Source organism: Scyliorhinus canicula, chromosome 2, assembly GCF_902713615.1.
Source record: "Scyliorhinus canicula chromosome 2, sScyCan1.1, whole genome shotgun sequence".
In the NCBI taxonomy this organism is placed as follows: Eukaryota; Metazoa; Chordata; class Chondrichthyes; order Carcharhiniformes; family Scyliorhinidae; genus Scyliorhinus; species Scyliorhinus canicula.
The window spans coordinates 92,205,208-92,231,017 of record NC_052147.1 but is presented as its reverse complement, the minus strand read 5'-3'; the positions used below and the strand labels follow the sequence as shown (position 1 = coordinate 92,231,017).

Sequence of the window (25,810 nt, the reverse complement as noted above, 5' to 3'; positions counted from 1 at the left end):
GTGGCCTAATGGGAAATACAGCAAAGAGAACACCGAAGCATAATGGGAAATGTGACCAAGTTACTAGAGACATTGCAAAGCCACGGAGATATTTAAACTGAGCTGAGAAAGCGCAGGCTGCAACAGGATATAAGACAACAGGAGGCATTTGACCTCAAAGACGATCAATATCAACCCGAGCCATCAGTGATGTGACATGAAACTAATGGCTGTAAATAAGCACACATCACACGGGAAACAGGAGGTAACGGGTGTGAAGTACAGTAGGCCATAAAGCATGAGCATGTGCTGGGGAACGCACATCAGCTGCGTGCAGGAGTGTAAGTATATGGTATAATAATAATAAATATTTATTAGTATCACAAGTAGGGTTACACTGCAATGAAGTTACTGTGAGAAGCCCCTAGTCGCCACACTCGGGCGCCTGTTCGGGTACACTGAAAGAATTCAATATGTCTGTATTATTCCTTGTCTGAACAAAGCTCGTAGTCTTACAGATGAAGTAGATGCTTTATTTAGTAAGTTTGTTCTCTCTCCAGCGCTTATACTATATGTTACATCTGACCTGTCTGTGTCCTGCTCACCAGCTGCCATTCCTGTGAAGAGTGCCCCCCTGACTTCTTGTCTGTCCATTACATACATCGCTGGTGCTCCCTCTAGTGGTTACTTAGTTGTAGTGTATTTACATTAACCCCTTGTATATATGCGGTGATGTATACCACTACAATGTCCAATTCACCTAACACGCATGTCTTTCGGGACTTGTGGGAGGAAACCGGAGCACCCAGAGGAAACCCACGCAGACATGGGGAGAACATGCAGACTCCGCACAGACAGTGACCTAAGCCGGGAATCAAACCCGGGTCCCCAGCGCTGTGAAGCAACTGTGCTACCGTGTGTTAGACACACCATGTGCAAAAGATATAAAAATAGTCACAGAACTGGATATATCATTGAGAACCTGCAGGACTAACAATCCAGAAGACGCCTCCAGCTTGATGATTGAGTCTCATCCCCATTTCGTGACTGGCTACCGCAACTAGGTGGTGAAGTCTCCACAAGTTCACAAAGAGTTACTAGACAAGTATTGTCTGTTTTAAATCTGTGCCTAGGAACTTGTAACAACAGTGAAGGAAGGTGGAATCATTGAAGTGATTTGGATAACTTTGTGGTAAAACCTTTCTTGAAGTAGCAGTGGTAAGCATTGGGATTTTTATACTGTTTTTAATAAAGAAGTGATTTAAAAGCCAATGTGCTGTGTAGATCGATCAGAGTGGGCTTTTTCTGCCGGTTACAGCAGGATATTTTGCTGCTTTTCTCTACGAGAGGCAATGAACTCTCCCCTCATCTAACAGTTGAAACTCAGTTCTGAACATTTGGAGCTTGCAAATAAAGACCTGATTTTCAAAACATAACACAAAAGAGAAAATAAAGGACTTTTACACTTTCAGTTTGGTGAAATAAGAGAATAGAATCATTGAATAGTAACAGCACAGGAGATTATTCTGCCATCATGCCGATGTCCTTAGCAAGAGCAACTGTTAGCCTTGCTCCCCTGCAGCACAATATGTTCTCTTTGGGTGCTTCTCCAATTCTGTTCTGAAAGTCACAATTGTATCTGCGTCCACCACACTCTCATGCAGTGCATTCCAGATCCTAGCCACTTTGTCTCCATCAGTTCTCAACAGCTCCACCAAATGGATGGTTTCTCTCTCCCTTGACCCATCAAAATTTTGAACATCTCCATCAAATCTTCTCTCAACTTTCTCTTCTCTACGGAGAAAACCCTCAGCTTCTCCAATTTATCCATGTAATTGAAGTTCCCATCTTTGCAGTCACTTTCGCAGCTCTCTTCACCGTCTAATGCCTTCACAGCTTTCCTAAAGTGTGGTGCCCAGAATTGAACACAATACTCCAGTTGTGGCCAAAGCAAAGTTTTATGAAGGTTCATCATAGTTTTGTATTCTATGTCCAGGATTCTATATGCTTTATTAACCACTTTCTCAACCTGCTCTGCCATCTTCAATGATAGTTTTGTATTCTATGTCCAGGATTCTATATGCTTTATTAACCACTTTCTCAACCTGCTCTGCCACCTTCAATGATTTGTGCACATAGACCCATATGTCTCTCGGTTTTATCTGCTACGTTTCCACCCATTCTACCTGTTTCATGTCCCCTTGAAATCCATTGCTATCTTCCTGCTCAGTTTACAATACTTCCAAGTTAATGAGAACAATGCCTCAAAAACCTGATCCCCAGATTCCCTAAAATGCAGCACTGCCAAACCCTGCAGTACCCCTAAACATCACCTTCAATTCCAACTTCTTTCACGACCCTTTGCTGAAACAGTAGATACAAGATAGCAATTTTAATATGCTAACTGCACAGTACCAAGTCCACACTGGAACTCTCACCGATATTTTTACTCCAAGTGTTTACCTAATTCCATACAATGCTGCAGCTCAGTCAGATTCAATAGCTCTCATTGAGGATAATCCACATTTTCATAGCAACAAACACAGATAGCAATGAGAATAATGGCAAGGTTTGCTTCTGCCCTTTGCTCTTGCGTTTCCAGAACTAATCCAGCTTCCATGTCCCTTGATTTTGATTCGCAAATCAATTGCAATAACTCATTGCTCTTTACTCTCCTGTATTTCATAATACAATTTTATCTAACCTGACCGCCTCTACTCTAGTAAACGTAACCCTGGTCTCAACTTTCAACACCAGCCCTACAGGCTCATGCTCTCTAATGACCAGATGCCAAATATCAAGTACCTGCCAATCAGAAATATTCAACCTCTGGTCTACAGTACAACTCTCACCTATTGCTCTTTTCCTCCAACATTTTGGACCTGATTTTCAGGAAGTGTTCCGCCACCTCAGATCCCAGAATCCGCTTTTCAGTCTGTTTGTCCTTTTCAAATGATCTCACCTGAAGGGGCAAATGAAAAACCATCACAACATGAGGGAACCTATTCTTCCCCACCGTACCCATGTAGCTGACAATTCCTCCATAATTATTAGAGGGGGTAGAGGTTGTTATTTCTTCAACTCTTCCACGTGCAGTCAGGGTTCCTCGCCACCCACATTTCCCCTCCCTCACTAACTCACACACACAGGGTGTCTTACTCTTCCCACATCACCACATCCCCCCCCCGACCATATAGGGTCTTACCCCCACCACCCCCCAATCAATTAGATTAGAGAATTAAACGTGTGGCTCAAAAAGTGGTATGGAAAGAAGGGGTTTCAATTCACAGGGCACTAACATCAGTACTCAGGGAAGAGGGCGCTATTCCGTTGGGATGGACTCCATTTGAACGAGGCTCAGACCAGTCTCGTAGCTGGTTATATAATCAGGACTGTTGACAGGAATTTAAGCTTACAGAGTTGGGGAGGGTTCGGGTGGAGGGAGAATTAGAAATCCAAAGAGAAAGCTCTAGGCATCAGAACAGTCTAACAATGTGGCTAAGGACAAGCAGAAAGAAAAGAGATCAATAAAAATTGTGCATCAGTGAATAAGGTAATTGTAGGAAATAGAAGTAAAAAAAAAACTAAAATGAGTGTTCTTTATCGAAATTCAGAAAACATCTGCAATGAGATGGAGAAACTAGTGCGACAGAGGTAAATAAATTAGATATCCCTGTGTGCATTGGGTTTCAGAGCTGGAGTGGCAGCCGGGTATACTGTGGAGCAACCACAAGGCACAGAGTATTATGGATAGCATGTCGAGGGAGATGATCACACCCAGGCTAACACTCCACAGGCAGGAATGGAATGGGTGACCACCAGACAGAGCAAGAGGCCTAGGCAGGCAGTGCAAGAATCTCCTATGGCCATTATCCTACAAAACAGCTTTGGATAATGTTGTGGGGGGGGGGGGGGGGGGTGGGGGGGATGGCCACTCAGGAGAAAGCAGCAACAGCCAAATTTGCTGCACAGAGGAGGAGTAAAAAGTGTGGGAATCCAATAGTTTTTATTAATTAAAATTTAGAGTACTCAATTTATTTTCCAATTAAGGCGTAATTTAGCGTGGCCAATCCACCAACCAAAGCACATCTTTTGGGTTGTGGGGATGAAACCCACACATACACGGGGAGAGAGGGCAAACTCCACATGGACAGTGACCTGGGGGCCGGGATTGAACCCGGGTCTCGGTGCTGTGAAGCAGCAGTGCTAACCACTGTGGTGAATCCAATAGTTATAGGGGATTCAATTGTAAGGGGAATAGATAGGCATTTCTGTGGCCACAAACAAGACTCCAGGATGATGTGTTGCTTCCCTGGTGCTAGGGTCAAAGATATCTCAGAGTGGGTACAGGGCATTCTGGGCCGAGAGGGTGAACAGCCAGTGGTCATGATACACATTGGTACAAAAGTCACAAGTTTAAAAAGAAGGGTATAAGGTCCTAAAAGCAGAATACAGGGAGTTAGGAAGGAAGTTAAGAAGTGGACTCTCAAAGGTAGTGTTCTCAGGATTACTACCAGTACTACGTGCCAGTCAGAGCAGAAAAAGCAGGATACATCAGATGACTGTGTGGCTGACTATTATGGTGCGTGGGGGAAGGTTTCAGATTCCTGGGACATTCTGGGGGAAAGTGGTGTCGTGATCTCTGTATATCAATATACATGATCAATATATGTAATGCCAGTACAGGCAATTGAACACTAGAGGTCTCACTATCAGGACCTATATTAATAGTCTTCCACTCTTTCTAGGACAGGGGTGGGCAAACTTTTCCGTGCAAGGGCCACATTCAGAAATTCACAATTTTAAAGGGCCGCATAGTATATTAAGTAAAATAATTACTTCACCCGGTTATGATTCTGGGCGCCTCATATAGAACATAGAACAGTACAGCACAGAACAGGCCCTTCGGCCCTCGACGTTGTGCCGAGCAATGATCACCCTACTCAAGTCAACGTCTCCACCCTATACCAGTAAGTAACCCAACAGCCCCCCCCCCCCCCCCCCCCCCCCATTAACCTTAAAAAAAAAAAAATTAAAAAAATTTTTTTTTAATGACTTGGTGGGCCGCATAAAGACCTTTGGCGGGCCGCATGCGGCCCGTAGTTTGCCCACCCCTGTTCTAGGGGAATGTGTATCAGGAGTGCAGAGAGGGCTCTCCCCTGTTTCCCGCACGCGGGACGGAGGAAGGGGGAGGAGAGAAGAGTGGGGTGTGGCCAGCAATGGCGGCTTTTCCCGCGCTGAAGCGGGGTCAGAGAGGGATGGCAAGGGGGGGGGGAGGCCCCTCCCCCCCACATCGGGAGGAGTCGGAGTGTGGCAGGGGCAGCCGGGTCAGCGAAAACCAGCTGACTCTCGGGAGTACGATGGTGGATACACCGCGGCTAGGAGGGGTCCTAGCCAGGGGGGGGGGGGGGGGGGGGGAAGGGGGGTAAGGGGGGGATACCGGGTTGCTGCTGGAAAGGCTGAGGACGGGAAGGGAAGAACGGGAGGAGAGAGGGGGGGGGGGCCATCGCCATGGGGAACGGGTCAGAAGGGGAGGGTCGACCCGGGGCAGACAGGGGACAGAACATGGCTAATAGACAGGGGAAAGGGACGGGTCGCTCCGCGACCCGGTTGATTACTTGGAATGTGAGGGGGCTGAACGGACCGGTCAAGAGATCAAGGGTTTTTTCACACCTAAAGGGACTGCAGGCGGATGTGGCAATGTTGCAGGAGACTCACTTGAGAGTAGTAGACCAGGTGCGCCTGAGAAGGGGGTGGGTGGGACAGGTGTTCCACTCAGGCTTGGACGCAAAGAACCGGGGGGTGGCGATTTTGGTGGGAAAGAGGGTGTCGTTCGTGGCGGCGCAGGTGGTAGCAGATAAGGAGGGTAGGTACGTGATGGTGAAGGGTAGGCTGCAGGGAGAGAATGTGGTGCTGGTAAATGTATATGCCCCGAATTGGGATGACGCGGGTTTTATGAGGCGCCTGTTGGGCCTCATTCCGGGTCTGGAGGCAGGAGGCCTGATCATGGGGGGGGACTTCAACACAGTGCTCGACCCTGGGCTGGACAGATCGAGTTCCAGGACGAATAGGAGGCCGGCAGCGGCGGAGGTGCTAAGGGGGTTCATGGAGCAGATGGGGGGGGTAGACCCTTGGAGATTTGGCAGGCCAAGGGCGAGGGAGTATTCTTTTTTCTCCCACGTCCACAGGGTGTACTCCAGAATAGACTTTTTTGTACTGAGCAGGGGGCTGATTTCGAGAGTGCAGGACACGGAGTACTCGGCCATTGCGATTTCGGACCATGCACCACACTGGGTAGAGGTAGAACTGGGGGAAGCACGGGACCAGCGCCCGCTGTGGCGCCTGGATGTGGGGCTGCTGGCGGACGATGAGGTGTGCGGAAGGGTCCGGAAGGGCATTGAGAGATATCTGGGCACGAACGACACGGGCGAGGTGAAGGTGGGGGTAGTCTGGGAGGCCCTGAAAGCAGTGATCAGAGGAGAGCTGATCTCCATAAGGGCACACAGAGAAAGGAAGGAGAGGCAGGAAAGGGAGAGACTGGTGGGGGAACTTATAGAAGTGGACAGGAGATATGCGGAGACACCAGAGGAGGGGCTGTTGAGGGAGCGGCGCAGGTTACAGGCCCAGTTTGACCTACTGACCACTAGGAAGGCGGAGACGCAATGGAGAAGGGCACAGGGGGCGGTCTATGAGTACGGGGAAAAGGCGAGCAGGATGCTAGCACACCAGCTGCGCAAGCGAGATGCAGCCAGAGAGATTGGGGGAGTGAGAGAGAAGGGAGGGAACGTAGTGCAGAAGGGGCAAGAGGTGAACGGGGTCTTCAGGGATTTCTACAGGGAATTGTACCGGTCTGAGCCGCCCAGGAGGAGGGGGGGAATGGAGAACTTCCTCGATAGATTGAGGTTCCCAAAGGTCCAGGAGGAACGGGTGGAGGAGCTGGGGGCGCCGATAGAGCTGCAGGAACTAGTTAAAGGGATAGGCCAGATGCAGGCGGGGAAGGCGCCGGGGCCGGATGGGTTCCCGGTGGAATTTTATAAGAAGTATGTGGACTTGGTGGGTCCAGTGCTGGTGCGAGCCTTCAATGAGGCGCGAGAGGGGGGGGCTCTGCCCCCGACAATGTCACAGGCCCTGATCTCCTTGATCCTGAAGCGGGACAAAGACCCTGTACAGTGCGGGTCCTACAGGCCTATCTCCCTCTTGAATGTAGATGCCAAACTGTTGGCAAAGGTCCTGGCAACCAGAATAGAGGATTGTGTGCCAGGGGTAATCCATGAGGACCAGACGGGTTTCGTAAAGGGACGACAACTTAATACAAATGTCCGGAGGCTGTTGAATGTAATTATGATGCCAGCAGTGGAGGGGGAGGCTGAGATAGTGGTAGCACTGGATGCGGAGAAGGCATTCGATAGGGTGGAGTGGGAATACCTGTGGGAGACGCTGGAACGGTTTGGGTTTGGGGAGGGATTTATCAAGTGGGTGAAGCTGCTGTATTCGGCCCCGATGGCGAGTGTGGTTACAAACGGGAGGAGGTCGGAGTATTTTGGGCTCCATCGAGGTACCAGGCAGGGATGCCCCCTATCCCCCTTACTATTTGCATTAGCGATCGAACCGTTGGCGATGGCACTGAGGGGTTCAGGGGGTTGGAGAGGACTGACAAGGGGAGGGGAGGAGCATCGGGTATCACTCTATGCGGATGATTTGTTGTTGTATGTGGCGGATCCGGAAGGGGGAATGCCGGAGGTAATGGAAATACTAGCAGAGTTTGGGGACTTTTCGGGATATAAATTAAATGTGGGTAAAAGTGAGGTCTTTGTGATACACCCGGGAGATCAGGGGGAGGGAATTGGGCGGCTCCCCTTTAGGAGAGCAGTAAAGAGCTTCAGGTACTTGGGGGTGCAGGTGGCAAGGAACTGGGGGACCCTCCACAAGCTGAACTTTTCAAGGCTGGTGGAGCAGATGGAGGAGGAGTTCAAGAGGTGGGACATGGTACCGCTGTCGCTAGCAGGGAGGGTGCAGTCAGTCAAAATGACGGTCCTCCCGAGGTTCTTGTTTCTGTTCCAGTGCTTGCCCATCTTCCTCCCCAGGGCCTTCTTCAAGAAGGTAACTAGCAGCATTATGGGCTATGTGTGGGCGCATGGCACCCCTAGAGTGAGAAGGATTTTCTTGGAACGGAGTAGGGACAGTGGAGGATTAGCGCTACCCAATCTTTCCGGATACTACTGGGCGGCGAACGCATCGATGGTGCGCAAGTGGGTGATGGAGGGGGAGGGGGCAGCTTGGAAACGTATGGAGAGGGCGTCCTGCGGCAATACAAGCCTGGGGGCGCTAGTAACGGCACCATGGCCGCTCCCCCCCACAAGGTATACCACGAGTCCGGTAGTGGCGGCCACCCTGAAAATCTGGGGGCAGTGGAGGCGACACAGGGGGGAAGTGGGGGGTCTGATGGCGGCGCCACTGAGAGGGAACCACAGATTTGTCCCGGGGAACACTGGCGGGGGATTCCAGAGCTGGCACAGGGCGGGCATCAGGCAACTGAGGGACATGTTCATAGAGGGGAGGTTTGCGAGCCTGGGAGAGCTGGAGGAGAAATTTGAGCTCCCCCCGGGGAACACATTTAGATACCTGCAGGTGAAGGCATTTGCCAGACGACAGGTGGAAGGATTCCCCTTGCTTCCCGATGGAGGGGCGAGTGATAGGGTGCTGTCAGGGGCCTGGGTCGGAGAAGGGAAGGTCTCGGACATCTACAAAATAATGCAGGAGGTGGAGGAGGTACCGATAGAGGAGCTGAAAGACAAGTGGGAAGCGGAGCTGGGAGAGCAGATAGAAGATGGGACATGGGCGGATGCCCTAGAGAGGGTCAATTCGTCGTCGTCGTGCGCAAGGTTGGGCCTCATCCAATTTAAGGTGCTGCACAGAGCCCATATGACGGGGACTAGGATGAGTCGGTTCTTCGGGGGGGAGGACAGGTGTGTTAGGTGTTCAGGAAGCCCTGCGAACCATGTACATATGTTCTGAATGTGTCCGGCACTGGAAGAGTTCTGGGAGGGGGCGGCGGGGACGGTATCGAGAGTGGTGGGAACCAGGGTCAAACCAGGGTGGGGGCTAGCGATTTTTGGGGTTGGGGTGGAGCCAGGAGTACAGGAGGCAAGGGAGGCCGGAATATTGGCCTTTGCGTCCTTGGTAGCTCGGAGAAGGATCTTGATTCAGTGGAGGGACACAAGGCCACCAAGTGTTAACACCTGGTTAAACGACATGGCAAGCTTCATCCAATTGGAAAGAATCAAATTCGCCCTGAGAGGGTCGGTACAGGGGTTCTTCCGGCGGTGGCAGCCCTTCCTTGACTTTCTGGATCAGAGATAGGAACTGGAGGCCGAAACAGCAGCAACCCGGGGAGAAAAGGGGGGGGGGGGGGGGGGGGGGGGGGGAGAAGGGAGGGGGGGGGGGGATAGCAACGAAGGGAGCACGTCAGCGGGGGGTCGCGGGTAATGACTGCCCGAGGCCATCGGCAGAAAGGGAAAAACGGTTTGGTTGCTAGACTGATAGCGCGGGGGGGGGGGGGGGGGGGGGGGGAGGAGGGTGGGGGGGAGGGAGGGTGGGGGGGTGCGCGCGGGGGAGGGCGTGGGGAGGTTTTTTCCAGGGGGGACTTGTGGTGTTATAATTTAAAATGTAATAGGGGTAAATGTTTGTATCGAAAAATTTCAATAAAAATTATTTAAAAAAAAAAAAGGAGTGCAGAGAGAACAGACATAGGAAAGCTAGAGAGAGAAGTTATTAGTTATCAAAGCATTGTATTGTATAATTTAATTAGTTATCTCTACTATTGTTTCTTTCTTTTACTAGTTGAGGATTCAGTAAAAAGAACTAAATATTTATTTATATTACTCAATAAATTAGTTTATCTTTACAAGACTACTGCTCATTTCAACAACTTGGCTGGTTCAAAAGAGTAATATATATATATTACGTAAATTGATATAACAAATGGGACCAGCACAAACTGGACGGATTGCACTTGGGCAGAACCGGGACTGATGTCTTAGGGGGAATATTTGCTGGAGTGGTTAGGGAAGGTTTAAACTGAAATGGCATGGGGATGGAAACCTATGCAAGGAGTCAGAGGAGGGGGGAAACAAGGATAAGAACAAAAGACAGAATGGGGAATGATGATAGGCAGAGGAATCAAGGCCCAGAATCAAACAGGGCCACAGTGAAAAATAATGGGAACGGAGCAAGGAATGTTAAAACTGAAGCCTTAAGACTTTGTGCCTTAATGAATGGAGCATTCGTAATATAGTGGATGAGTTACTCATGTAAATAGCTGTAAACAAGTGCAATATAGTCAGGAGTATGGAGACATGGCTGCAGGATAACCAGGGATGGGAACTGAACATCCAGGGGTATTCAGTATTTAGGAAGGACAGACAAAAAGGAAAAGGCGGAAGGACTGTATTGCTGGTTAAAGAGGAAATTAACACAATAGTGAGGAAGGATATTAGCTCAGATGATGCGGAATCTGTATGGGTCAAGTCAAGGGACAAAAAACATTTGTGATAGTTGTATATGAACCCCCAAACTGTGGTGGTGATGTTGGGGTTGGCATCAAACAGGAAATTAGAGATGCATGAAATGTAATTATGGATCATTTTAATCTGCATATAGATTGGGCAAATCAAATTAGTAACAATACTGTTACTAATTCCTGGAATGTATACTGGATGGCTTCCTGGACCAATACGTTTGGAACCAACAAGAGAATGGCCATCCTAGACTGGGTCTTGGGTAATGCGAAAGGAATAATAGGAATCTAGTTAGTTGTGCAAGGCTCTTGGGGATGATCAACCATAAAATGATCAAATTTTTCATCAAGGTGGAGGATGGCACAGTTGATTCCAAGTCCTGAATCTAAAGGAAACTACGATGGTATGAGGTGTGAATTGCTGTGATTTATTGGTAAATGGTACTTAAAATGATGACAGTGGATAGACAATGACAAATATTCAAAGAATGTCAACAATTGTTCAATCCTGTCTGGCGCAAAAATAAAATGGGAAAGATGTCCAAATCATGGCTAAGGGAAATTAGGGATTGTATTGGGAGTAGTTTAGAATTCAGCAAAGGGATTGATTAAGAAGGGGAAAATAGAGTATGAGAGTAAGCTTGCAGGAAACATAAAAACTGACTGTAAAAGCTTCCAAGGTACATGAAGAGAAAAAGATTGGTGAAGATAAATGCAGGTCCCTCACAGTCAGAAACAGGGGAATTTATAATGAAGAAATGGCTGATCAATTAAATACATACTTGAGTTTTGTCTTCACAAAGGACAACACAAATACCATACCAGAAATGTTGAGGAACACAGAGTTTAATGAGAGAGAGGAATTGAAGGAAATCAGCATTAGTAGGGTAATCATGTTGGGGAAATTGATGGGATTGAAGGCCAATAAATCCCTAGGACCTATAGGTAGCACGATGGCGCAGTGATTAGTATTGCTGCCTCACGGTGCCGAGGTCCCAGGTTCGAGCCCGGCTCTGGGTCACTGTCCGTGTGGAGTCTGCACATTCTCCCCATGTTTGCATGGGTTTCACCCCCCATAACTCCAAAATGTGCAGGGTAGGTGGATTGGCCATGCTAAATTGCCCCTTAATTGGAAAAAATGAATTAGATACTTGAAACAAAATTTTTTTTAAATACAAATCCCCAGGAACTGGTAATCTACATACCAGAGTACTTAAGGAAGTGGCCCTAGAAATAGCAGATGTATTAGTGGTCATCTTCCAAGATTCTATATACTTCAGAACAGTTCCTATGGATTCACAAGGCTTTCGACAAGTTCCCACATCAGAGATTAACATATAAAATTAAAGTTCATGGGATTGGGGATAATGCATTGACACGGATAGGAAACTGGTTGGCAGACAGGAAACAAAGAGTAGGAATAAACGGGACTTTTTCCAAGTGGCAAGCAGTCACTACTGAAGTACCGCTATTCACAATGTATATTCATGACTTAGATGAGGGAGCTAAATGTAATATCTCCAAATTTGCAGATGGCACAAAGCTGGGTGGGAGGCTGAGCTGTGAGGAGGATGCAAAGATACTTCCACGTGATTTGGACAAGCTGAGTGGGAAAATCAATGGCAGATGCAGTATAATTTGGATAAATGTGAGGTAATCCACTTTGGTAGCAAAAATAGGCAGGTAGATTGTTATCTGAAAGGCTGGAGATTGAGAGAGGGGAATGTGCAACAAGACCTGGGTGTCCTCGGATACCAATCAGTGAAAATAAGCATGCAGGTGCAGCAGGCAGTGAAGAAAGCAAATGGTATGTTGGCCTTCATAGTGAGAGGATTTAAGTACAAGATGAGTGATGTCTTGCTGGAATTATACAGAGCCTTGGTAAGACCTGGAATATTGTGTGCAGTTTTGGTTTTCTTATCTGAGGAAGACGTTCTTGCTTTGGCGGGAGTGCAGCGAATATTTACGAGACTGATTCCAGGGATGGCTGACTGAGGTTTGAGGGGGGATTGAGTCAGTTAGGATGATATTTGCTGGAGTTCAGAAGAATGAGAGGGGATCTTATAAAAACCTATAAAATGCCAACAGAACTAGACACCGTAGATGCAGGAAGGATTATCCTGATGGCAGGGGAATCCAGAATCAGAGGTCACGATCTAAGGTTATGGGGTAAACCATTTAGGATCGAGATAAGGAGAAATTTCTTCACCAAGAGAGTGGTGAGGCTGTGGAATTCTCCACCAGAGAAAGCAGTTGAGGCCAAAACATTGTATACTTTCAAGGAGGTGTTCGGTATAGCTCTTGGAGCTAAAGGGGTCAAAGGATATGGGGGGAATGCGGGAACAGGTTACTGAGTTGGGTGATCAGCTATGATCATATGAAATGGTGGAGCAGGTTTGAAGAGCCAAATGGCCTACTCCTGCTCCTATTTTCTATGTTTCTATCTAATCACCATTACAGATATGGTTACAAGATGACCATGGTTGGAAAATAAATATTCGAGGATACACAATATTTTCTAAAGATAGACAGAATGGAAATGAACAGGAGTAGCCTGATAGTAAAGGATAACATAAGAACATTAGTCATAGAATTTTACAGCACAAAAAGAGGCCCTTCTTCAGCGCATCATTTTGTGACGACCATCAAGCACCTATCTATTCGAATCCCATTTTCTAGCACTTGGTCCTTTGTATGCTGTGTTATTTCAAGTGCTCATCTAAATGTTTCTTAAACGTTGTGACGTTCCTGCCTCACCACCCTTTCAGGCAGTGAGTTCCAGACTCCCACCATCCTCTGGGTGAAAAGGTTTTTTCTCAAATCCCTTCTAAATTTCCCACCCTTAAAGCGAGAGAGGATCTGGCCTTAGAAAATCATGAAGTTGAATCAGAATGGGTTGAAATCAGGAATAGCAAAGGATCAGAAAATGTTGGTGGGAGTTGTTTGTATATCATGTCATTGGACAGAGCATTAAATAATAAATTATTGGAGCTTTTTAATTTTTAGAAAATTTTTAGAAGGAAGTGGCAGCAGAGATAATGGATCCATTGATTAAAATATTCCAAAATTCCCTGGATGCGGGAAAGGTTCCAGTGGATTGGAAAAATTTATTCAAAAGGGGGGGGGGGGGGGGGGGGGCAGAATGTAGGAAACTATAGAACAGTTAGTTTAACATCGGTCATTGGGAAATGGTTGGAATCCATTACTAAGGAAGTAATAACAGGATATTTAGAAAATCAAAACTCAATCCATCTATAACTATGGTTTTATGAAGGGTAAATCGTGTTTGACTAATTTGCTTGAGTTTTTTGAACTTGTAACAAGCCAAGTGGATAATGGGCATCCTGTTGATGTAGTTGGACTTCCAGAAGGCATTTGATAAGGTGCCACACAAAAGGTTAATACACAAGGTAACATCACAAGGGATTAGGGGTAATTTATTACCCTGGACAGAAGACTGGCTACCCGACAGAAGGCAGAGAGTCGGGATAAATGGATCTTTTCCTGGATGGCAAGATGTAACTAGTGGGTGCCACAGGGTTCTGTCCTCGGGTCACAACTATTTACAATATCCATTTCTGACTGAGAAATGGAAAGGCAACTTGCTATCTACACGAAGAGAAACCTCAGACTGCTTCAGTGCAGAGGGATCTGGGTGTCATCATACATGAATCTCAAAAAATTAGAATGCAGATACAGCAGGTAATAAGGAAGGCAAATGGAATTTTGGCCTTCATAGCTGAAGGGACAGAGTCTAAAAGTAGGAAAGTGTTCCTGCAACTGTACAAGGCATTGGTGAGAGATGTAGTTGCATTAGAGACAGTGGAGAGGAGGTTCACTAGATTGATTCAGGAGACGAAGGGTTTGACTTATGAAGAGGGCTTGTGCAGCTCAGGCCTATACTCTCGAGTTTAGAAGAATGATAAGAGGTCTAATTAAGGCAGATAAGATGATAAAAGGTATTGACAAAGTAGAGGTGGAGCGGATGTTTCCTCTTGTAGGCAATTGAGAGCGAGAAGTTATAGTTTTCGGACAAGAGGCAGCAGATTTACAACAGAGATGAGGAGAAAATAGTTTTCTCAAAGGGTCATGAATCTGTTGAATTCACTACCCCAGAGTGAAGTGGATGGCGGGACTTTGAGTCAATTTAAGGAGGAGACAGACAGATTGTTGTCGAGAACGTGCAGGAAAGTGGAGTTGAGTCCATGAGGAGATCAGCCATGATTGTATTGAATGACGGACGGGGCTCAAGGGGCTGAATTGTCTACTCCTGCTCCTAGTTGTTATGTTCTTTTAACAAAGGCAATGGAATAACCGTGGGCAACGTTAATCCTCAGATAGTTTGGGACAGCCAAATTGGCAAGAGTGGTCTATGAGATGAGTTTATAGAAAGTTTCTGTGACCGTTTGTTCATTGCAGAACCAACTAGGGATAAAGCTATCTTAGATCTAGTATTGTGTAATTAGGTAGGCTTAGTTAGTAATATTAATAACATTAGTAATGTCATAAATTCAATGGGAAATAATGATCATAATACCACTGAATTCATGTTAAGTTTAAAAGTTTAAAATACTCCAATCATAAATGAAAATCTTAAAAGTAAATAAAGCCAATTAAGTCTGAGAGAAGAACTGGCTTTGGCTAATTGGGTAAATAGACTTAAACAGTATGAACATCAATGAACAGTGGAAACTTATTTTAAATTAAAAATCTTCAACAAAAAATACATTCCATTGAAAAACAAAATCTCAGCAAGAAAGACCCATCTGTCATTCACTCGGGAATAATGGGACATATTTGATTAAAACAGGCTTACAATATTGCAAAAGCAAGTCTCAGGTTTGGAAGTGTTTTCAGAAACTCAAAAGGGTCATGAAAGGGTTGCTAAAAGGGAAAAAATAGAATGTGAAAGTAAACTAGCCAGAAATATAAAAACAGATTGTAAGATATAAAAAGCAATTAGCTAAAGTAAACGTTTGCCCCTAGAAATAGAGGCAGGATAAATTATCATGGGGAACGAGGAAATTAAAAAAAAATTTTGAGGGCCCAATTCATTTTTATCGATCCAATTAAGGGGCAATTTAGCGTGGCAAATCCACCTAGTCTGCACATCTTTAGGTTGTGGGGGTGAAACCCACGCAAACATGGGGAGAATGTGCAAACTCTACAAGGACAGTGACCCAGAGCCAGGATCGAACCTGGGACCCGGCGCCGTGAGGCAGCAGTGCTAACTTCTGCACCATCGTGTTGCCCTGGGAACAAGGAAATGACAGAGTGAACAAATATTTTGTGTCTGTCTTCACAGTAGAAGACACAAGTTTCATATCAGAAACAGATTAAATTTAAAATTTACATCTTGGTAAAATGACACTTAGCACATCAGATGTACAAGTTTCAAGTATCATTTCAAACATTATACAATGCAAAAGTATTCCAATGCAGACAACATTTTTTTATACAGTCTATTTACAAGCACTCGCAGTGTATCATTTACCAAGGGCCTAAAAAGTGATTAAACAAAGTTAATATCAGCAGAGAAAATATATTGCGAAAACGTATGGGGCTAAATTCCAACAAATCCCTGGGACCTAATGGCCGACACATGAGAGTACCGAATGTTTGCTGAATTCCTTCAATTTGGGAACAGTCCCATCAGATTGGAAGTTGGCAAATGATATTCTGTTTTTCAAGAAACGACGGAGAGAAAGGTCTCCTATTTCTTGCGTTCATTCACACACAGGTTCTCCAACCCAACCACCAAACTGAACATAGATTCTAAGGGTGGGTTTTCCAGTGGCGCCCACACCAAGACGGGAAATTTCCATCCAACGTGAATGAACATTTAAACGTCATATTTTCCGTCCCATTCACAACGATTTCCGTGGTGACCAGAAGAATTACCGAGTAACCATCCCCACCCCTTGACCACAGATAAGGTCTCCCTCTCCTCAATCATAGGGTCCCCAATCGATCCCTCCCTGACCACACATAGTGCCATAGCAAACAAAATAAGAAATTGCAATGGCAGGTATTGATTGCCTACCGTACATTAATTATAACACATACCACAGGAGCTTGTGTGGTGTAACACCCTTGCCCTATTAGCAGTGCCTACCGCAAGCAATGCCACAGCAGATCCACTGGTACATATTTACTTACAAGGAAAGGACACTGGGGGTTTTAACATTGAGATGGATCTTAAAAAGTTGAACAGCTTGGCGACTTCAAGTGGCGGCCATGCTGTAGACAGCCGTGAACTTGGTGGCTGCCGCATGGAGTGCTTTTTAATCTAAAGTCCCGGACTTGTGATTTCAGTCCCTAAGTGTGTCTTTGACTTTGTGAAAGTGGCAGCAGTTTTCTGTTAAAGCGATCCAGCATGTATCAGTGAAAAGTAACGGTGAAAAACAAAAACGGCAGCAGACTCTGGAGAGCATGGTCGAAGGTGCAATGGTGTTGGGTCCAGAGCCTGTGCTCCTGGCCCAATGGACTACTGCACAGTTGGTGGACTTCTTAACCTCACAATTCCAGAAACAGAGGATGGAAACCTCCGAAGACCCGGTAAGGGCCATTGACCTGATAAAAGCAGTTGTGGAGAGGGTTGAGCAGGTGCTGGAGTCTCAGTGCGCTTCGCTCCAAAAAATGGAGGAGTCTGTTGCTGAACACGAGGACCGGTTTGCAGTGATGGAAGGAGAGCTTTCCCTGATTGCCGGCAGTTTAAAAAAGGTGCGGATAGAGTGGATGAGTTAGAGAGCCATGACTGGTGGCTGAATGTCCGGATGGTGGGTCTCCCGGAGGGGCGCAGATTCGCAACCTTCAGAGCATGTAGCACAGATGCTGCGGAAGCTGGTAGAGGAGGAAGTTTCTAATTGACCCCAGAGGTGGATGGCACATACATGGCCTTGAGAAGGAAACCAAAGGCAGGTGAACAACCAATGGCAATGGTGGTATGTCTGCATAGATTGCTGGACAAGGAAAAAATCCTGAGCTGTGCTAAGCAGGTGAAGAAAAGCACGTGGGAGGGGAATGTTTTCAGGTTATATCCCGATTAGGGTGCAGAACTGGCTAAACGCCGTGCCGGTTTTAATAAAGTCAAGGCAGTTCTCCACAAGGAGAGTTTTGGTATGCTGTATCCAGCCTGCTTGTGGATCACCTTCTATAAAAGGGAATACTTCTTGGACACCCTAGAGAAGGCGGACAAGTTTCTTTGAGACCAAGGGATTGGGAACTTATAAATATGTTAAACTGTTAAAATGTTCTTGTTCCGGGTTGTAAGAGACTATTATTAGTTTGATTGTTGGGTATTCTAATATTGACCCTCTTATGGACTGACTTCTTTAACACTACACCCTGTATGCTTCATCTGATGCCGGTGCTATGTCGTTACATTGTATACCTTGTGTTGCCCTATTATGTATTTTCTTTTATTCCCTTTTCTTCCCAGGTACTTAATGATCTGTTGAGCTGCTCGCAGAAAAATACTTTTCAATGTACCTCGGTACACGTGACAATAAACAAATCCAAATCCAAGTTCCTCTGTTCATCACTCTCCTCGGTTTTCTTCTTCATTCTTCTGAGGATGGACTGGTGCTCATGAGCTAGGGGGAGGGGCGGAAGAGGAATCTGCTACTCAGGTACTTTTTTAAAAATTTGTCTGGGATTGGGTATGGGTTATTAGCGGGTTCAGGGTAGTTGTGGGCTTCGCGCAGGAGCCACCATGCTGGTGTGTAAACCACTGAACAGAAGAGATGTGGGGGACAAAATGGCGTAAGGAGAGTATGGTTTGTATATTTATTTATTTAGGCTTAACTTGAGGGTGGGGTTTGGGGGAGTGGTATGGGGTAGTTGATGGGCTGAGTTTTATTAAGGTGCTGCAATCATGAGTTGATGGCAATGGAAACCTGGCGGTGGCCTCATCAGGTGCGGTCTGTGGACTTGGGGAGTTTGACTCAAAATAAAAAGATGTACTGTATAAGCCTACCTAAAGAAGCAATATGAAGGCACATTCAGCAGAATTGCAACAATCTAGTAACATAGTACGGCTAGAGGCTAGTCATGACGCAAATGTTTCGACTGTGACAAAGCACATGAGAAATTATACTGTCAGGAAAATATTAATTAATAAGTGATTAATGTCTAATTATCTAATCACCTGTTAAGTGATTAACGCCTTTCTGAACAAATAAGGGGGGTCTCAGCTGAGAGTAGAATCAAATGAATAAGGGACTAAACCATAGATCAGGATTTCCTTAAGAATATGATCTTACGATCAAATTTTTTTAGAAGAATTCTAGCCTTCCGGAATTCTTGAAGCATCTGTAGAAAATAATTTTATTTTAAAGTATTTCCTGCACTTTTTTCTTATGTTAATGTTTCAAATGATTTTTCACTGTATTCTGAGAAGTTTATGTCTTATTTTGATCTAAGTTTTGATTCAGTTCTTAGTAAATGTATTAAGTAAATTCTTCGTAATAAAGTGTGTTTTGGACACCTCTATCAACCGGGCTGAGTGCCTTATTGTTGGAAGAAAAATAAGAGATCCTACATGGTCTGAAGATGGTTGTTGGACCAGGGGTCGGTATATAAGAACATAAGAACTAGGAGCAGGAGTAGGCCATCTGGCCCCTCGAGCCTGCTCCGCCATTCAATGAGATCATGGCTGATCTTTTGTGGACACAGCTCCACTTTCCGGCCCGAACACCATAACCCTTAATCCCTTTATTCTTCAAAAAAACTATCTATCTTTACCTCAAAAACATGTAATGAAGGAGCCTCAACTGCTTCACTGGGCAAGGAATTCCATAGATTCACAACCCTTTGGGTGAAGAAGTTCCTCCTAAACTCAGTCCTAAATCTACTTCCCCTTATTTTGAGGCTATGTCCCCTAGTTCTGCTGTCACCCACCAGTGGAAACAACCTGCCCGCATCTATCCTATCTATTCCCTTCATAATTTTAAATGTTTCTATAAGATCCCCCCTCATCCTTCTAAATTCCAACGAGTACAGTCCCAGTCTACTCAACCTCTCCTCATAATCCAACCCCTTCAGGTCTGGGATTAACCTAGTGAATCTCCTCTGCACACCCTCCAGCGCCAGTACGTCCTTTCTCAAGTAAGGAGACCAAAACTGAACACAATACTCCAGGTGTGGCCGCACTAACACCTTATACAATTGCAATATAACCTCCCTAGTCTTAAACTCCATCCCTCTAGCAATGAAGGACAAAATTCCATTTGCCTTCTTAATCACCTGTTGCACTTGTAAACCAACCTTCTGTGACTCATGCACTAGCACACCCAAGTCTCTCTGAACAGCGGCATGCTTTAATATTTTATCGTTTAAATAATAATCCCGTTTGCTGTTATTCCTACCAAAATGGATAACCTCACATTTGTCAACATTGTATTCCATCTGCCAGACCCCAGCCCATTCACTTAACCTATCCAAATCCCTCTGCAGACTTCCAGTATCCTCTGCACTTTTCGCTTTACCACTCATCTTAGTGTCATCTGCAAACTTGGACACATTGCCCTTGGTCCCCAACTCCAAATCATCTATGTAAATTGTGAACAATTGTGGGCCCAACACGGATCCCTGAGGGACACCACTAGCTACTGATTGCCAACCAGAGAAACACCCATTTATCCCAACTCTTTGCTTTCTATTAATTAACCAATCCTCTATCCATGCTACTACTTTACCCTTAATGCCATGCATCTTTATCTTATGCAGCAACCTTTTGTGTGGCACCTTGTCAAAGGCTTTCTGGAAATCCAGATATACCACATCCATCGGCTCCCCGTTATCTACTGCACTGGTAATGTCCTCAAAAAATTCCACTAAATTAGTTAGGCATGACCTGCCCTTTACGAACCCATGCTGCGTCTGCCCAATGGGACAATTTCTATCCAGATGCCTCGCAATTTCTTCCTTGATGATAGATTCCATCATCTTCCCTACTACCGAAGTTAAGCTCACTGGCCTATAATTTCCTGCTTTCTGCCTACCTCATTTTTTAAACAGTGGCGTCACGTTTGCTAATTTCCAATCCACCGGGACCACCCCAGAGTCTAATGAATTTCGGTAAATTATCACTAGTGCATCTGCAATTTCCCTAGCCATCTCTTTTAGCACTCTGGGATGCATTCCATCAGGGCCAGGAGACTTGTCTACCTTTAGCCCCATTAGCTTGCCCATCACTCCCTCCTTAGTGATAACAATCCTCTCAAGGTCCTCACCTGTCATAGCCTCATTTCTATCAGTCGCTGGCATGTTATTTGTGTCTTCCACTGTGAAGACCGACCCAAAAAATCTGTTCAGTTCCTCAGCCATTTCCTCATTTCCCATTATTAAAACTCCCTTCTCATCCTCTAAAGGACCAATATTTACCTTAGCCACTCTTTTTTGTCTTATATATTTGTAAAAACTTTTACTGTCTGTTTTTATATTCTGAGCAAGTTTACTCTCATACTCTATCTTACTCTTCTTTATAGCTTTTTTAGTAGCTTTCTGTTGCCCCCTAAAGATTTCCCAGTCCTCTAATCTCCCAGCAATCTTTGCCACTTTATATGCTTTTTCCTTCAATTTGATACTCTCCCTTATTTCCTTAGATATCCACGGTCGATTTTCCCTCTTTCTTCCGTCCTTCCTTTTTGTTGGTATAAACCTTTGCTGAGCGGTGTAGAGTGGAGGAGGCCTCGTGTAGAGGGACTTACTGAAGGGCATTGGTTTTGGCTTACTTTCCTTACTTTCCTTTTCGCCGGTAGATACTCATCAAACCCAGTGGTGGTTTCCACTTTCAGAGGGTTTGGAACCAGTGCCGATTACATTTTGGTTTGGAGGATATGTACAAGAAGTCTCCGATTAGTGAAATGAAAAAATGAAATGAATATTCACTTATTGTCACGAGTAGGCTTCAAATGAAGTTACTGTGAAAAGCCCCTAGTCGCCACATTCCGGCTCCTGTTCGGGGAGGCTGTTACGGGAACCACAGGGGGTAGTGGCAACCACAGATTCATTCCAGCGAGCTTGGATGCCAAGTTTAAGGAATGGGACCATTTGGGGATCCATTTTGATCCTGCTTTGAGGACCTGTTCTTGGGTGGTAAGTTTGCGGACCTAACTGAGCTGATGGAGGCCTATCAAATACCCAGCAGTAATGAGTTTAGGTATCCTCAGATAAGGGCCTTTTTGAACAAAGAGTGGAGTTAATTTCCAACGTTACCATCCTTGGGTCTACAGGACATGCTCCTCTCGGATGTTGAGATTGGAGGGGATAAGATCTCCAATGTGTATGCGGAGTTGGCCAGTAGTGAGGAAGTCTCGATGGTTTTGAGGCGGCAGAGATGGGAAGAGGAGTTGGGAGGTGATGTGCTGGGCTGGATTTGGGAAGAAGCGCTGCATAGGGTTAATGCTTCCTCGTCTTGTGCTAGGTTCAGTCTTATACAGCTTAAGGTTGTGCTCAGAGCACATATGACACCGGCTAGGCTGAGCTGTTCCTTCCTGGTTGTGGCTGATCAATGTACGCGATGTGCTGGATCCTCTGCGAACCATGTCCACATGTTCTGGTCCTGTCCAAAACTAGTGGGGTTTTGGAAGGGTGTTACGGATGTACTGTCTCGGGTGGTGGGGGTAACAGTCATGCCTTCTCCGTGGATAGCTATGCTTGGCGTATCTGTGGATCCTGGTGGCATGGTGGGAAAGGGGGCCGACATTGTGGCATTTGCCTCCCTACTGGCACAAAGGAGAATTTTGCTCAATTGGCTGGCCGCAGAACTGCCAAGCACTGGGTCATGGGTAGGGGAGCTTGCTGAGCTCCTTCATTTGGAGAGAATCAAGTTCACCATTAGAGATTCGGATGAAGGGTTCTCAGTGAGGTGGAAGCTGTTCATCGACTTTTTCAAGAACTCTACTAGACCGTTATGCGGGGTTTGTTGTTTAATGTCATGGATTGTTCCCGTTTTTGTATTCTCTATATGCTTTGGATATGCCTTAAATAAATGATCTTTCAAAAAAAAAGTTAAACAGCTTGTTACCTTCACATGCTTACTCTCCTTATCAGAGACTAGGACTGAGTAACTGATCCCAGCCTGTTTGCAATGTTCCTGAACTTCTTCCTGAAATAGTAAACAGGTAACACTTGAAATCAGAAGCACAGCTTTAATTCATGTTAAGAACAAGATGTACAGTCAGTTATAAAGTAATTTATGGCACACAAGGAGACCATTCAGTCCTCAATTCTAAGCTGACACCCAGCGGAGAAAACTAGCCAGTTCCATTTGCCTGATTAAGCCCCGTAACCCTACATTTACTTCCTTCTAGTGCCTATATAATTTCCTTTTGAAATCATTGTTTCCACTTTCACCAATTGTGGGCAGCAAGTTCTAGGTCATTATCACTCGCTGTGTAAAAGGTTCTTCCTAACAATACCCCTGCATCTCTTGTCCAAGAACTTTAATCTGTCTCCCATAATCCTTGTACCATCAGCTAATGGGAATAGTTTTTTCCTTGCCTACTTTATCTAAACCTGTCACAGTCCTGTACAACTCTATCAAATCTCCCATCAATTTCTTTTGCTCCGAGAACAACCCCAGCCTTTCAAACCTAACCTTGTAACTAAAACTCCCCCCATCTCTGTGAACCTTCTGGTAAATCTCCTCTGCACCCATCAAGGACTGTCACATCTTTTCCTAAAGTGCGGTGATCAGAATTGGATTTAAATATAATCCAGACCAAGGTCAGTTCAGTAAATACTGAACTTGGTGTAATACTGAACCATACAACAAGATAGGCAAACATTGAATCACCTGTCAGTGCTGAGTTGGCTGATCCCAGCTGGGTTAATGTTGGTGGAGACGATAAAGAAGTCCATCTGTATTCCCACTCCTGTCACTGTGCAGTGACCACTACCACAGCTCATATGTGTGGCTGTCAGATAAAGACAATCCAGCTCCGTTGTGATGCTCCCTCTCTTTTACTCTAACAATGGTCATCTATTTACGCATGAAGAATAGTCAAGTTGCCCATGGGCTACCAGTGCCTTTTGAGCTATAGCCAAACCTGGGGAAGGGAGCACTGTCAATCGTAGATCTCACTGTAAGCTCCGCTACGTTGTCTGGATGAATTGTGCACCAACTGCACCCACTAACTACACATACAAGCTACAGAATCAAAGTGGTAATCACTTGAGTATTTTTGCCTCTCCAACCTCCAGATGCCTGTAGGTCAGCTTTTATCAGTGGAACTCCAGCCTGCTAAATTATATCCTCATCCCAAATCGACTGCATATATTACCTGGGAGACATTGTGCAGCAATTCAGCTTTTATGCCGTACTTCCACAAGTTCTGGATGATGTTGATGGCTCTGTTCAGCGACATCCTCCCCACAGCAACCACCAGTGTCTCAAAATGACAGATAGCGGGCTGGAATGGAAAACAATAGGTTGTGGGGTCATCGACATATAGTTTGCAAAAACGTCATTGGTCCAAATCAAAGGAGCAAATGTCTGTGCTGTAGTTCATCTCTACAACTCCTGTCCCTCACCCGATCTTTAATACTTCTCTTCTTTAGCTGATATATTACATGCGAAACTAGCAAAGATACAAAGTGCAAGACGTCAGTGAAGTAAAGCTCTTACTACAGGTAACTCACCGATTCAGATGTGCTGCAAAGCGTGGAGATTTTATCCAAGGCAAGGCTGACTCCTACAGCAGAGGGGACTGGTCCCACAACTTGTGGTCTTTGAAACTCGAGGATCTAAGGAAGAACAACATTTTTACAATTCTTATTTCTTGAAAAGAACAACAGATTTGCAACCACGTTAAGCAGTTCTGCTTCCGATGGATAGTACAAATGCTCCTATAGTATGGGATTTCTCCTCCGATTTCTGATATGGGCTGATGTAACAGATATCAGTCAGGGTAACCTTTGCCAACTCCACTGTCATAAGAATGTCGCTTTAAGAAATGTTTGGCTGATCATGTTACTTTTGTGATGTCAGAGCGTGGGTGGAGCTGAGCTCTGGCTGTTTTTTAGTTTCACTTTGAGAAAAGCTTGGGTGTGTCTGTCTTTTTGGTTTCATTGTTCAGTGTTGGAGTTGAAGCCAGACAAAGCAGTGTACTGCTGTTCTCTCTGCCATGAAAAGACTATCTCTTGATCATTTGGTGAATCCATAATTATAAATGTTCTCAGTAGTGACTTTGACCTGATGTGCTTCTGTTAAAGGTTACGTTTTTTGTAAGTCTTCTGGGTGTTAAAAGGACAGCGTAAGCATTACTTAGTGTTGTATTCTTTGGGGGTTGTATTTGAATTGATGGTTGCCAAGATGTTCACTATATGTTTTAAAAAGGTTAACTTGAGTTCATAGAATAAACATTGTTTTGCTTTAAAAAATACTTTTCCATTTCTGCTGCACCACACCTGTAGACTGGGCCATGTGCTCCCCATACCACAATCTATTAAAAGTTGTGGGTCAGGTGAACTCTATGATACACTTTGGGGTTCTCTGAACCCTGGCCCATAACACCACCACTGCAAGTGCTCAAGCGTTGCTGATAAATAAGCAAGTGGAGAATTGAGGAGCAACAAATCTTCCGGGGGCTTGCTCCAGTCAGCCTTGCTGGAAACTGGATGTGTAGGCATCGTTGTGAAAAGATGTGTTCAAAGATCAGTTCAAAGTTGTGTAGATTAGGTGGATTTGCCATGCTAAATTGTCCTTTAGTGTCCAGGGATATGCAGGTTAGGTTACAGGGATGCGGGGATAGGGGTAGAGTGATCTTTAGAGGGTTGGTGCAGATTGGCTGGGCCAAATGACCTCCTTATACACTGTAGGGAGTTCTATGATTGGGAACAGCCAAAATCAGCATCGATGCCACCCACTGTTGAAGAGATTGCTTGCTGTCATATAAACAACAATCATTTAGGCAAAATACCAGAGATTATCAAGAGAGAAAGGAATTGAGGAGCTGTGATGAGCAGCAACTGTGCATTATTTCAAAACCCATGACAGGAGAGGAGGAAGCCGCTTCCAATACTAAACATCAAAACCCATGACAGGACTGGCTCTGGGTCACTGTCTGTGTGAAGTTTGCATTCTCCCCGTGTTTGCATGGGTTTCGCCCCCACAACAAAACGATGCGCAGGGTAGGTGGATTGGCCACGCTAAATTGGCCCTTAATTGGAAAAAAGGAATTGGGTATAAAAAAAAACATGACAGGGGAGGAAGAAGCTGCTTCCAATACTAAACAGGTATGTGAACAAAGCAAAACAGGTATGTGAACAGAACTAAGATTCTGCTGGTTTCCCTCCTTCATCGGTTTA

At 45.4% G+C, this 25,810-nt stretch overlaps 1 protein-coding gene across 2 annotated transcripts in view; it reads right to left on the bottom strand.

Annotated features, from left to right (window-relative positions):
* Positions 1–25,810, bottom strand: part of eif2ak4 (eukaryotic translation initiation factor 2 alpha kinase 4) — a 236,481-nt gene that overhangs the window by 25,909 nt on the left and 184,762 nt on the right. For both annotated transcript variants that reach the window (XM_038782980.1, XM_038782988.1), the window contains 4 exons: positions 24,143–24,247; positions 23,785–23,913; positions 22,527–22,607; positions 2,832–2,941 (listed from right to left, as the gene is read on the bottom strand). In XM_038782980.1, the coding sequence (XP_038638908.1) occupies positions 2,832–2,941; positions 22,527–22,607; positions 23,785–23,913; positions 24,143–24,247 (425 nt within the window). The remainder of the gene's footprint in view (positions 1–2,831; positions 2,942–22,526; positions 22,608–23,784; positions 23,914–24,142; positions 24,248–25,810) is intronic.